General features: G+C 47.9%; 1 protein-coding gene across 1 annotated transcript in view; it reads left to right on the forward strand.

The window, feature by feature from the left end:
* Positions 1-14,285, forward strand: part of CRISPLD1 (cysteine rich secretory protein LCCL domain containing 1) — a 280,007-nt gene that overhangs the window by 127,943 nt on the left and 137,779 nt on the right. The window contains exon 7 of the mRNA XM_086965901.1: positions 14,031-14,207. Coding sequence (XP_086822027.1) covers positions 14,031-14,207 — 177 coding nt within the window. The remainder of the gene's footprint in view (positions 1-14,030; positions 14,208-14,285) is intronic.

Genomic DNA, 14,285 nt, shown 5'->3' on the forward strand with positions numbered 1-14,285 from the left:
CTCGGTGCCTCCACGGGTCCCTTCTTCGCAGGGACTGTGGATCGGGCTCTGAGAGGTCTGGGAGTCTGGTTCTTGTCGGGCTCTGGGCTCGGTCTCCGGCGGGAGGCGGCGGCAAAGCAGACGTCGAGTTGCTGGTTGGTACCTGTGTTCACAGGGTGGCCACTCCTAGGCCACAAGGGAGATTCTCTTCAGTCTTCTGTGCAGCAGAATGTCGAAGTCCAGTCTTCTTCTTGTTTAAAGTTGATTTCGGGATGATCTGCTGTGCAATGGCACTGCTCCCCCTCTTATTCCCAAACTGGGGGTGGATCACCTACTAGGTCCCTCCTCTGGGAGGAACCAGGAAGGGGGGCGGTTACACCCCCTTTCCTTTGTCCAGCTCCGCGCCAGGACTGGGGCTGGAAGGCCCCAGAACCGGTTTGGACTGGCCTATGCACGGGGACACCTTGTGTGCCCCGGGCATGTCTGATTCTATTCAGCCCTGTCCTACCCAATACACAAAATCCTGTCTGGGGTGGTGCTCGCACCTCCCAAGGCAGGAAACCCTTTGTCCAGGCCACCATCTGCCGAGTTTCGGTCAGCAGCAGGAGGCCAGACTTGTGTCTGTGGTGGCAGCGTCCATTTTGTGAAGCTGAGGCTCTGTTTAACTTTAACCGGGGTTAAGGCTACGCACATGTCGTGTCCCTCTAGAAGGGTGGAATGCTATCCCCGTCGCCAGAATTGGCGAGGGGATAGTATTCCAATTCGTATGACACCTTACTCGACATGTTTTGATAAAGCCAAACCAAAGATAGCATTTAACCGCGAGGATTATAATGCACTTAAGAGTATATGGTATGGCAATATCCCGGAACAGCTTAGGGAGTTGTTCCCGACAGCTGCAGACAGGCTCAGCTCATGCCAGAGCACCATCTCACATATTTCCAAGCACTCTGCCTCCAGGATTGATGAGGCCTTCCATAGGAGTGGCTGATAGGAACATATGTGTCCAGTTTAGGGTTAGGCACAGACATACTGTACCTAAGTAAGAGGTGGTTACACCGACTTACCCCAGCTGAGTGATCAGCCAGTTGTGTCAAATATGGAGGCCAGGCCAGGGGTGGCACAATGCGTGCTGCAGCCCCTGGTAGGCCTTGGATGCACCTATGCCCTGGGCACCTAGGGTGCACTAATACAGGGGCTCATAAGGTGAACCAGTTCCAATTCGTAATGCACCTAAAGTGCATTGGCAGTAATTTAGAGAGAGAACAGCAGGCTGTGGGTCTGATTAGCAGGCCCACAGCCACATTAAGTCAGAAACCAGTGAAGCAAAAAGCAAAAATTTGGGGTGACCATAGGATAGCAGACCCTACTCTCCTACATAACCCCCCCCCCCCAAACGCAGGGACATTAGACTAACCTTGACCAGTTGTGTCTTCATGTTCTAAGTGGAAGTACCTGGAGAGACCATCTGTGTTGCCATGGTCAGTCCCTGGGCGGTGCTCCACTGTAAAGTCCATCCCCTGTAGGGAAATGGACCACCTGAGTAGTTTGGGGTTTTCACCCTTCATCTGATTAAGCCATAGGAGGGGCTTATGGTCGGTCTGAATCTTGAAGTGAGTGCCAAATAAGTATGGTCTCAACTTCTTCAGGGCCCACACCACAGCAAAGGCCTCCCTCTCTATAGCTGACCAACGTTTCTCTCTGGGGGTCAGCCTTCTGCTAATGAAAGCAATGGGCTGGTCCTGGCCATCTACATTAAGCTGGGAAAGCACTGCTCCCACTCCCAACTCAGAAGCATCTGTTTGGACAATGAACTCTCTTGAGTAGTCAGGACTCTTCAGGATAGGTGCAGAGCACATGGCCTTCTTCAGGTCATCAAATGCCTTTTGACAGATTTCTGTCCACTGAACCTTTTTGGGCATCTTCTTGGATGTCAGATCATTAAGAGGAGTCACAATGGACCCATAGTTCTTAACAAACTTCCTGTAGTACCCAGTCAGGCCCAAGAAAGCTCTGACCTGAGTCTGGGTAGTTGGAGGGGACCAGTCCTTGATGGTCTGGATCTTACTCTCCAGTGGTTGAACTTGGCCTCCACCTACAAGGTGGCCCAGGTATACAACCTTGCTCTGCCCTATCTGGCACTTTGTTGCCTTGATAGTGAGGCCTGCCTTCTGCAGAGCCTCAAGCACTTCCTTCAGGTGGATCAGGTGATCCTCCCAGGTGGAGCTAAAGACAGCAATATCGTCCAGATAAGCTGCACAAAAGTCATCCAACCCAGTGAGGACTTGGTTCACCAACCTTTGGAAGGTGGCAGGTGCATTTTTCAAACCAAAGGGCATCACCACAAACTGATAATGCCCACTAGGGGTAGAAAATGCTGTCTTGGCTTTAGACTCCTCAGCTAACCTGATTTGCCAGTAGCCAGCTGTTAAGTCAAATGTGCTCAAATATTTGCAGAAGCCAACTTGTCAATGAGCTCATCTGCCCTTGGAATAGGGTGTGCATCTGTCCTGGTGACAGCATTGAGTCCTCTGTAATCCACACAGAACCTCATCTCTCTCTTGCCATCTTTGGTGTGAGGTTTGGGGACCAGAACCACTGGGCTAGCCCAGGGGCTCTCTGAAGGCTCAATGACACCTAACTCCAGCATCTTTTGCACCTCAGTCTTTATACAGTCCCTGACGTGGTCAGGTTGCCTGTAAATTTTGCTCTTTACAGGAAGACTGTCACCAGTGTCCACCACATGTGTACACCAGTTAGTCTGACTGGGTGTCAAGGAGAACATATGCCTGTATGCCTGTAGAACTTGTCTGCAGTCATGTTGCTGATGTTCAGTGAGGCTGCCACCTAAGGCCACACCATCAACTGAGCCATCCTCAGGGTTCTGAGTGAGCAGGTCTGGGAGAGGGTCACTCTCTTCCTCCTGTCCCTCATCTGTAGCCATGAGCAAGCCCATGTCTGCCCTGCTGACATATGCCTTCAATCTGTTCACATGGAGCACCCTGTGGGGGCTCCTGGGAGTTCCTAGGTCCACCAAGTAGGTAACCTCTCCCTTCTTTTCCAGAATTGTATGGGGTCCAGACCATTTGTCTTGGAGTGCTGCTGGGGCCACTGGCTCCAACACCCATACCTTCTGTCCAGGCTGAAATTCAACAAGGACAGCCTTTTGGTCATGCCAAGCTTTTTGTACTTCTTGGCTAGCCTCAAGGTTTTTGGATGCCTTTTCCATGTACTCTGCCATCCTGGAGCGGAGACCAAGTACATAGTCCACTATGTCCTGTTTAGGCTTTTTGAGAGGTAACTCCCATCCTTCCTTCACAAGACACAGGGGTCCTCTTACAGGGTGCCCAAACAACAATTCAAAGGGGCTGAAGCCAACCCCCTTTTGAGGGACCTCTCTGTAAGCGAACAAAAGGCAGGGCAGAAGGATGTCCCATCTTCGCCTGAGCTTTTCAGGTAATCCTTTAATCATGCCCTTTAGGGTCTTGTTAAATCTCTCAACAAGCCCATTGCATTGTGGGTGATAAGGAGTGGTGAACTTGTAGTTTACACCACATTCCTTCCACATAGCTGTCAAATATCCAGACATGAAGTTGGTACCTCTATCTGATATTACCTCCTTAGGAAACCCCACTCTGGAGAAAACTCCAAGTAAGGCCCTGGCCACAACAGGAGCTGTTGTGGTCCTAAGGGGAATTGCCTCTGGGTACCTGGTGGCATGATCCACTACCACCAGTATGAATCTGTGCCCAGATGCTGTAGGGGGATCCATTGGACCAACAATATCAATCCCCACTCTCTCAAAGGGAACCCCCACCACAGGTAGTGGTATCAGGGGGGCCTTTGTTGTTCCACCTGCTTTACCACTGGCTTGGCAGGTTTCACAGGAGCGACAAAACTCCTTGGTGTCTTCAGACATGTGAGGCCAGTGAAAGTGAGGGACAAGCCTGTCCCAAGTCTTGTTCTGGCCTAGGTGTCCTGCTAAAGGAATATCATGGGCCAAGGTGAGTAGGAAGCCCCTAAATTGCAGAGGTATAACCAACCTCCTGGTAGCACCAGGCTTGGGGTCTCTAGCCTCTGAATAAAGGAGTCCATCGTCCCAATATACTTTATGGGCACCTTGAGCATTCCCAGCAGCCTCAGCAGCAGCCTGCTGTCTGAGGGGTTCAAGAGAAGGACAGGTTAACTGAGCCTGCCCCAAGTCTGCCCTAGAAGGTCCCCCTGTCCCCAGAAACTCAACCTGATCAGGTTCAAGTTCTTCAGGGACAGTTCCTTCAGGGGTCTCAAGATCAGTTTCCTGTGAAGCCTGATCCTCACTTGTAGGCAGTTGGGAAGGCGCAGCCTTAACCCTCCTGTTCTTCTTCTTGGGAGGTACTTGGTCCATTGTTCCAGGATCCAAGACCTGAGGTTCAGAGAGGCACTTTTTGGCCTGTGACCTGGTCACAGCAAGGACATGTGATGATATCCCTAACATCTCTGCATGAGTCCTGTACTCAACTTCTGACCATAGAGAGTTCTCCAGGTCATTGCCCAACAAACATTCTACTGGGAGATCAGCACTAACCACAACTTTCTTTAGGCCAGTTACCCCTCCCCAGGAAAAGTTAACAAGTGCCACACTATGTGTAGTAGTGACATTGCTGGCATTGGTCACCAGGTAATCATCGCCTGGCATGTATTGTCCAGGGTCCACAAAGTTAGGTGTCACCATAGTGACACTGGCACATGTGTCCCTGTAAGCTTGAGCCACTTTGTTGTTAATCAAAGGTGTCTGTCTGTATTTGCCCAGGTTACTGGGACTTATGTCAGGGGTCAAATCTATGTCCCCTTCACAAACCAGAACAGCCTGTGTAAGAGTTCTGACTAGGTCAGAATCTCCTTCAGTTCCCAAAGTGATTCCCACTAAACCCTTGGCTTGAGGACCAACACTGCTAACTGTACTAGTGGGTGCAGGTGCCTTAGGGGCTGCAGTGCTGGGGGCTCCACCCTTTTTACACTCACTTGTCCAGTGAGAGGTGTTCTTACAAGTTTTACACCAGGGTTTCTTCTGACCTTCTTTCTTCTTCTTCTTGGAAGTTTGGGACCCACCCTCTGTCTCAGTTTGGGGCCCTGTTGAAGACTTCTGGTCTTTAGCTTTCTTCTCCCCACCCTTCTGGTCTGTTTTCTTCTGGTCACCACCCTGGTTCTGGTTCTGGTTCTTTTGCTTAACTCTGGTTCTTACCCATTTATCTGCCCTCTTTCCCAATTCTTGGGGAGAGGTCAAATCTGAGTCAACCAAATGTTGATGCAACTGCTGGTTCTGACAATTATTTAAAATTTGTTCTCTCATCAGCAAATTATACAATCCTTCATAGTCTGTAACCTTGCTTCCCAGCAACCATCCCTCCAGAGCCTTAGTGGCACACTCAACAAATTCAGACCAGTCCTGAGTCTGTGTCTTCTGGGTATCTCTGAACATTAACCTGTACTGTTCAGTGGTTAAGCCTAACCCATCAATCAGAGCACTCTTCAGGACCAGGTAGTTTCTAGAATCCCCATCACTAACTGTGAGGAGTCTGTCTCGGCCTCTACCTTCAAAGGAGAGCCACAAGATTGCTGCCCACTGCTCCTGAGGGATCTGCTGTACTCTGCAGGCTCTCTCCATTGCAGTAATCCATTTATGGATATCATCCCCAGCTTTGTAGGGGGGCACAATCTTACTCAGGTTTCTATTATCAAAAGACCTGTCTTTATCCTTGTGGATATTGCTGCCACCAGTGGGTTCTATTACCCCACTCTCTCTAGGCTGTCTTGCTCTAGCAAGTTTCTCCTTAGCCAGGGCAACCTCTAACTCTTGCCTCTGGATCCTAAGCTCAGCCTCTCTCATCTTGGCCTCATGTTCCCTTCTCTGAGGGCTAGTCATCTCCTTTCTGGAGTGACCATGAGAGCCTCTAGAGACATGGGAGGTATTGGATTCACCTGAGTGATGCCTCCTTCTCCTATGGCCCTGGTTAAGTCCACCTGGGGGTCTGAATGGGTTGTTACCTGATTCATTCCCAAGTTGACTTAAGTTAGCCTGGTTCAGTCTACTGACCAGCACCTGACTATCTCTGTCATCATCTGACTCACTGCTTTCCACCTCCTCCTCCTCTTCTTCTTCCTCTTCCTCTACATCTACTTGAGGAGCTCCAGTGGTGGAGGCTTCCTCATCTACTAGGATGATAGGGGCAGGGGGGTCTACAGTGTCATCCTCTGAAGGATGGCCTCCTTCAGCATCCCCTGTGGGGTTTGCTTTAGAGGTCTTTAGAGCCTCAGACTGATCCAAGAGCTCTCTTAGGTGGTCTGTAGTAGGGGAAGGCCCTGTCTTCAGACCCCTTAAGACACAAAGCTGTCTTAATTCCTTAAAGGGAAAAATAGCAAACTGGGATGGTGCCCTTGGAGGGTCACTCTCAACAGGAGTAAGTCCACTGGACCCCTCTGTTCCAGACATTGCTCTAGTGTGGGTGGATGTGTTGCAATCTACCTACACTGGTGTTTACCTACTAAACCTATCTAGTAGTTTTAGCTAGGGTGTGCTACTCCCTTTGCTCTACAACAACTAAGTTCAGTAGAACTTATGTATACTAGTCTTGTTTTATATGTACCTAGCAGGTACCTGTATGATCTTTCAAATGATAATCTCAAAGATTGTAATGGTAAAACAACAGCAAGCTCAGATCCCAATCCGCTGCTCACCAATGTGAGAAGTTGGCCTGATATATAATGCTCACTAATTCTTAGTGATCACTTTGTATCATGCCAAGCAACCCTTATGATGATGGTTGTAATTCAACCTTGTAGACCAGTTATCCTAGTGGTAACGTGGACAAAGCAGTCTTAGGCTAAACTCTGAAAGGCATGTGAAGCCAGCTGTATTACCATACACAACCCCCTTGAATACCAAATGAAAGGGACACCACACAGATATATATTGAAAATATATATTGATTTATTAACTATAAAATCCCCTGGACTCTTTATGAGCACAGAAGCACAAGCGTTAAATCACAAGACAGTTTAAAATACACAAAAGTTGCACAATATGGATGAGCCCTAGGGGCCACCTAAACCATATACTAAGAAAGTGGTATAAGAGATACCAGGAGGAAAGTGAAGAGGCCTAGGGCCTTGGGAATCGCTGGAGCTATTCGAGACTGGAGTTAACTAAGTCGGGAAAGGCCCACGGGACTCGGGTGCAGTGTTCAAAGTGCACGCACTTCTCAATACAAAGTCTATGGTGCGTAAAAAGCACAAAGTTAGAAAGTTAGGAACCTTCCGAGTGACCTACGGAGCTGAAACTTAAAACACAGGCCCTTGGGATGTGTACCAGTGCAGGAGCACCGGCGGAGCTGAGTTACCTCACCCACAGGAAGCGGGTGCACAGGGTCGAAGTTGTGTCGGGTTTCGTCACGCTGGTCGATGGTGCTTGGAGCTGAAGATGCTGCAGGCGGCTCGATGAGAAGAGTTCCGGTGGATCCAAGGGTGGATCTGAAGATGTGAAGACCTGAAAGCAGAGGGGACAGTGTTCAAAGTCACTAGCCAGTGACTACCGTGGAACCAGATTGGAACCAGGCGATGTCGGGTGCAAACAGGCGTTGTCGGGTAGCTTCTTTCTGCAGCCACGTGGATACCCGGGGTCGAGGACGTCCAGGAGTCGGTCACGAGCTGTCCCACGTAGGCTTCTCGCTGTTGGCGGTGTCGGCGACCTGATCGGAGCAAACAGGCCTTGTCAAATGCAAGCCACGCAGAAGTTGAAAGATGCTGTTCACTCGGACCAGCAAGGTCAGAGCGGGTGCTCCTTTTCACAGGAGCTTCGGTAGGTCTGGAGCAACCAGACCTGCTGTTTAAATCTTCGGGTTCGTCGCCAAGATGGCCGCTGGCCGCGTGGCTAGTGGCCGGGATGGCGCGTCGAGTGGCACAATGCAAAAGGGCCCCACGCAGATCGTGGAGATGCTGGAGGGCTGATCTTCGGTGCACGGGCTGCTCGGTGGTGGGGGTTCTCAATCCCCAAAGCACAACGTCGAGGATGCCTCAGAAGCTGCGCAGTCAGCTTTTCGAGTGTCTTTCAAGAGGTCCGGTCCCACGTCACTCGGTGCCTCCACGGGTCCCTTCTTCGCAGGGACTGTGGATCGGGCTCTGAGAGGTCTGGGAGTCTGGTTCTTGTCGGGCTCTGGGCTCGGTCTCCGGCGGGAGGTGGCGGCAAAGCAGACGTCGAGTTGCTGGTTGGTACCTGTGTTCACAGGGTGGCCACTCCTAGGCCACAAGGGAGATTCTCTTCAGTCTTCTGTGCAGCAGAATGTCGAAGTCCAGTCTTCTTCTTGTTTAAAGTTGATTTCGGGATGATCTGCTGTGCAATGGCACTGCTCCCCCTCTTATTCCCAAACTGGGGGTGGATCACCTACTAGGTCCCTCCTCTGGGAGGAACCAGGAAGGGGGGCGGTTACACCCCCTTTCCTTTGTCCAGCTCCGCGCCAGGACTGGGGCTGGAAGGCCCCAGAACCGGTTTGGACTGGCCTATGCACAGGGACACCTTGTGTGCCCCGGGCATGTCTGATTCTATTCAGCCCTGTCCTACCCAATACACAAAATCCTGTCTGGGGTGGTGCTCGCACCTCCCAAGGCAGGAAACCCTTTGTCCAGGCCACCATCTGCCGAGTTTCGGTCAGCAGCAGGAGGCCAGACTTGTGTCTGTGGTGGCAGCGTCCATTTTGTGAAGCTGAGGCTCTGTTGAACTTTAACCGGGGTTAAGGCTACGCACATGTCGTGTCCCTCTAGAAGGGTGGAATGCTATCCCCGTCGCCAGAATTGGCGAGGGGATAGTATTCCAATTCGTATGACACCTTACTCGACATGTTTTGATAAAGCCAAACCAAAGATAGCATTTAACCGCGAGGATTATAATGCACTTAAGAGTATATGGTATGGCAATATCCCGGAACAGCTTAGGGAGTTGTTCCCGACAGCTGCAGACAGGCTCAGCTCATGCCAGAGCACCATCTCACATATTTCCAAGCACTCTGCCTCCAGGATTGATGAGGCCTTCCATAGGAGTGGCTGATAGGAACATATGTGTCCAGTTTAGGGTTAGGCACAGACATACTGTACCTAAGTAAGAGGTGGTTACACCGACTTACCCCAGCTGAGTGATCAGCCAGTTGTGTCAAATATGGAGGCCAGGCCAGGGGTGGCACAATGCGTGCTGCAGCCCCTGGTAGGCCTTGGATGCACCTATGCCCTGGGCACCTAGGGTGCACTAATACAGGGGCTCATAAGGTGAACCAGTTCCAATTCGTAATGCACCTAAAGTGCATTGGCAGTAATTTAGAGAGAGAACAGCAGGCTGTGGGTCTGATTAGCAGGCCCACAGCCACATTAAGTCAGAAACCAGTGAAGCAAAAAGCAAAAATTTGGGGTGACCATAGGATAGCAGACCCTACTCTCCTACAGCGGCTATATGGTCCATGTAGTGCTGGTGTGTGGTTTCATAGTCCTGCTTGTCTGGGGCGGTTTGTGTGTGTCTCCATCTGCGCTCTGCCTTTCTCGCTGTTAGTTTATCAATTTTCAGGTCCTGTGTAAACCAGGAGGAGATCTTGTGGGGGCATTTAGTTAGTTTGGCCGGGGCGATTTTGTTGAGGGTGGAGGTGATGGCCAGTTCTAGTGATATGGCCACCTCATTGTGGGACTCTGGTTTGGGTGATGGGAGGCTGGTAAAGTGAGTGGAGAAGGAGTGTAGGTTTATTTTGTTCCAAGGCCTGCTGGGACGAGATTCTATCGGTGGATTAGATTGAGCCGCTATACCCCGTATTTGGAATTTAAGAATGTAATGGTCAGACCACAGTACTGGGACTGGTTGTTCGACCTTTACTAGGGGAGAATTTGTGAATAGGAGATCCAAGGTATGGGCTGCTGAGTGGGTGGGGCCCTTTACTAGTTGGTCGAGGTCAAGAGAGTTGAGGCTTGTAATTAGATCCTCTGAATGGGGGTCGGATGGTGAATCTACGTGGTGATTGAAATCTCCCAGGAGGAGGAAATTGTCCGCGGCTAGGACATGCGGGTCAATTGCCTCCATTAGATGGCTGGAAAAGAGGTTTTTGTTTCCAGGAGGGCGATAGAGTAAGGCCCCTCTCCATGTTCCTTTCCTAGTGCTATTTATTTTGAATATGCAAATTTCTCCCCAGGACGATTAGACAGAGTCAATGATCTGTATGCCAATGTTGGCCCTAAAAGCAATCCCAATACCCTCTCTTTTCTTATCTTTCCTGTCCAGCCTGGACAGTTGGTACTCAGGGGGGAGGGCTATGGAAATATCGGGTTGGGAGGCCTCATGGAGCCATGTCTCTGTGATAAAAAAAATAAGTCCCGCTTCTCTGAATCTAATGGGACCAAATTTCGAGAGCATGTTTGGGAAGTGAGCGGGCGTTAGAGTATAGGCCTGTCCAGGTGTTTTGCATGTGAGCTTCTGGACGTTAGCATCGTGCTCTAGTGATTGCGTGGAGTTCTTGGTTGGAGTATCTTAATGAGGCCATAGACGGGCAGTGGTTGGGAAAAGGGCAGGGTGTCTGGCGTCTGGCGTCTGCCGTCTGCCTGGCTCGGACGGGGGCAGAGAGGCAGACTGGGGCAGCACTGAGTTAAGGGTGAGCTGCATGACGAAAATAAAAGCAAATACAATTATTAAAAAGTGATTCGAAGAGAGACGGGTCCGACCTGCCTGTACCTGCAGTAATGCTTGTGGCTGTAAAGTTCGCTCGGCGCACTTCCTTTAAGGTTCCAGGAAGTGGGCGGGACTGACAGCGGCGTGGGGGAGAATGAAGCGCTGACCTCTGAGTTCAGGCTCTTCGTGGTGGAGCGCGCATGGTGTGTGTGTGCCCTCTGCTCAATCGGCAAGCCGTGGCAGACTGGGGCAGCACTGAAGTAAGGGTGAGCTGCGCGGTTAAATTAAAAGCAAATGCAATTTTTAAAAAGTGATTCTAAGAGAGACTGGCCCGACCTGCCTGTACCTGCAGGAACGCTTGTGGCCAACATACCCATGCAAACGAGGAAAGACCAATCACGATCACTGTGACTCAAAATTTGCACTATTGTGATCTGTAATATAGAAGGGGCCTCACAAGCATCTCCAGCCCCTCTATATTATCAAAGGGCCCCAGAGTCACAAGCAGTGAGAGCAAACCCCCATTATGCCCTGCAACGCCTATTGTAATAAAAGCTCTGGTGTCATTCTGCATTCAAGTGTAGCACCTTCATCTGAATCTTGTTTCACATCTTAAGATTACTTTTGAAATGTATTTATATGGTCTGTTCTATTATATTTTATCTGCAGGCAAAGAATTTCTGTTTCTCTAAAGATTTTTTTTGTTTGTTTTGCTAAATGGTTTAAAATATATATTGACTAACTGACATGAAAAGTTGTAAGTCTTTACTCCCAAGTTTGCAAACTCACTGGAGCGCGGTTTTCCAAATTTTTGGAATTCATATAGATTTCCAATGGTACTAATGGAAAATGAAAATCTGAGTTATAGGTGCACTGCTGGGAATCTTTTGTCAATTCACATTGACTTAGATTTAAAGGCATTTCAGCACTCCTTATGTATCATCGTGCCTTCATGAATGTCTTCTCACAAGATCATTTTTCTCCTTTTTCGTTATTTTATAAGTGAAAAAAATGTACCATCGGAAATACTTTTTCCCCCACACCCCATCAGATTTGGGGGTCATCTGCTTGCATTTCCTCTCTAAAGAAGGACTTACTCTTGACAACGATAGGAGTAAACTTCCAACATTTCCCTATTTGGGAAAGGGCCAGTGACTTGTTTGCGGCTACCCACAAACTTGTAAGTCTGGATGTGATAACCCCCGTTCATGCCATTTTCACCCTGTCACATCCACTGCCCATCTCTGGGAGTTTTTATGGGTGCAAAACCAATTGAAAAAGTGTTAATTGGGCCCACATTGTTTAGAACTGTTTTAAAGATTAGTTGTACCTCGGCACTCAAGTATTTAGACTTAAGCAGTTTGCAAATTTGGTCATTGAATATCAAACTAAATGGCCAGTGTTCCGAGTCCTACAAAAACATTTGCCTCATAAGTAAAAGAAAACTATAGTCGTATCCGACAAGAAGAGAACATCAGAAAGATCCTGTATTTAACATATTCCATTTAATCTGTACTCAAAGGTATTTCTAGATCAAGAGGCAGTACAAATGGTATTCACATTTGGTACATAGTTCGTTATTTCATTGAGCACTACAAACAAAATCAAGAGTAGCGGCCAAGCAGGGGGCCCTAGTCCTAGGGCCTTACTAGTCTTGATGGTTGAAAGACAGCCGACATGTGTTTCGTTACATATGTGTAACTTTCTCAAGCCTTTACACTCTGTGTGTTTAAACGAATAGTCCTGCAAAGCACTCTTTGTGTGTTTCTGGACTTATCACTTGATGTATAGGATGAGCTCTGGAATTCATAAGTCATGTGATTTTCCTTTTTATTTGAAGTTGGAATACCATAAAATGTAGAAAGTGACTAAACACGATCCGTCATATTGATGCCTGGTACGTGAATTAGTAGCACATCGCCCCGTAATGATTCCCAACCGGTGAGTGGGAATGTTTTAAAGATATGCCATATGTCCTCATTTAGTAAGGCATCCGTAAGTGTGCATGAGAAATGTGTTTGTTATGGCAAACAACAGCTTTAAGTACGTCCTTGTGAGAAGAGATCAGTATGGTCCGACATTCGGGGCGATCCTACGCGGTATGTCTCCACATACCGCGTAGGATTGCCCCGAACACCGGCCCATACTGAACGTGTTCTTCAGCGGCTCAATGGCGCTGAAGAAGACCCCGCCATTGAGCCACTGAAGAACACAATAGACCGGCCACTACTTGAACTCAACTAATCTCGAGTAACACACGAGATTACTCGCAACCTTCTGGGGTAGCCACATGCACGCGCAACCTATACCTTCTCCAGCTATTCATACCAGACCTCTCCTCATCTCCAACTGCACCCTGATTACTCTCCCCCCAAGCTTCCCCGGCAATTGAGGCTTTTTAAGTATTAGGCATAATATCTATGACCTGATGATGATCCGCAAATTATTAAGTCTGAGCGAAATACCCGTCGACACTTCAAACACCTTATACATTTCAACATTTTGTGTACTTAATTTTAAAGGTATCTAATGCAATTTGTTGCCTTTTGACATTTCTAACTAGCCAAGTACAACAAACCGTGAAGCTTTGCTTAAAGCCCTTTGTATGTCATTTTCCCTGCTTGTAATTGTTTTTTATGTGCGGAGTAGGTCACAGGCTAGTGCCCCACTTCTTGTATTGTTCTGTAAGAATGTCTTTCTATTTGCCAAAAGTAAATATTAGACCGCTGGACATGTCATTCCAATATAGTCACAATGGAGTCTATATATATTGCTCTTAATATCCTCCCTTCTCCTGGGACCACTGTTGTTTATAAAAATCTATATAATAAGGTCATATCAAACTCAATAGCTAAGATTTTATACAAAGAACAATTGGAGAATGCAGTGGAGAAATTATTTTTCTGTTCAGTGCTTTCTCAAGTGTTTTTAATATATAATGAAACGCTGGGACATTCGAGCAAAGTTTCAGGTAATATAACAAACCTGGCAGGAATTTGGAATAGTGCTAGAAGAAATGTTTTTATATTGCACTTTTGTATCGTATGGTTTTAAATGGGAGTGACTTTAACTGTATTTCAAAATGCACTTTTCTTAGGGATCTTTTATTGTACTGCCATATCTGAGTGTTTTAAATGAGAGTGAATTTAATTGTTTTTGCACATACTTTGTGATACATTGTTTTTAGTGGCTGCTGCATTATTTTTCTTTGTATGAAAGGCAATTCTGCTCATACTAAAGCCAAAAGCACCTCACAATAAATCTAAATCTGTACGTTGTACAATGCATTGCACCTGTGATAGCAAGCCATCAGCACCTTACACAAAGAAAATTCCAGAAGGGATTTTCTGAACATTATTTATTCATTTTTTACATATTCCAGGGCATGAGAGGCCATATCCTCCCCCAGAGCCAGAGGAAGAGACCAATGAGATTGAACGTCAGCTCTCCAAAACCCAGGATACAACTTCACAAAGCCGATCGCGAACCCACTCACCAACTTCATCAACGAGAATTGATGACCTCAACAAGAATGAATTCACAAGCACAGAACAAATGTGTAAGTTGATATTATTGGGGTTACAGTAATAATTCGCATAAAGTATTCTGTTCCACTACAAATAAAGGTAAAATAACA

Source organism: Lissotriton vulgaris, chromosome 4_1 (genome assembly GCF_964263255.1).
Source record: "Lissotriton vulgaris chromosome 4_1, aLisVul1.2, whole genome shotgun sequence".
NCBI classification, from domain to species: domain Eukaryota; kingdom Metazoa; phylum Chordata; class Amphibia; order Caudata; family Salamandridae; genus Lissotriton; species Lissotriton vulgaris.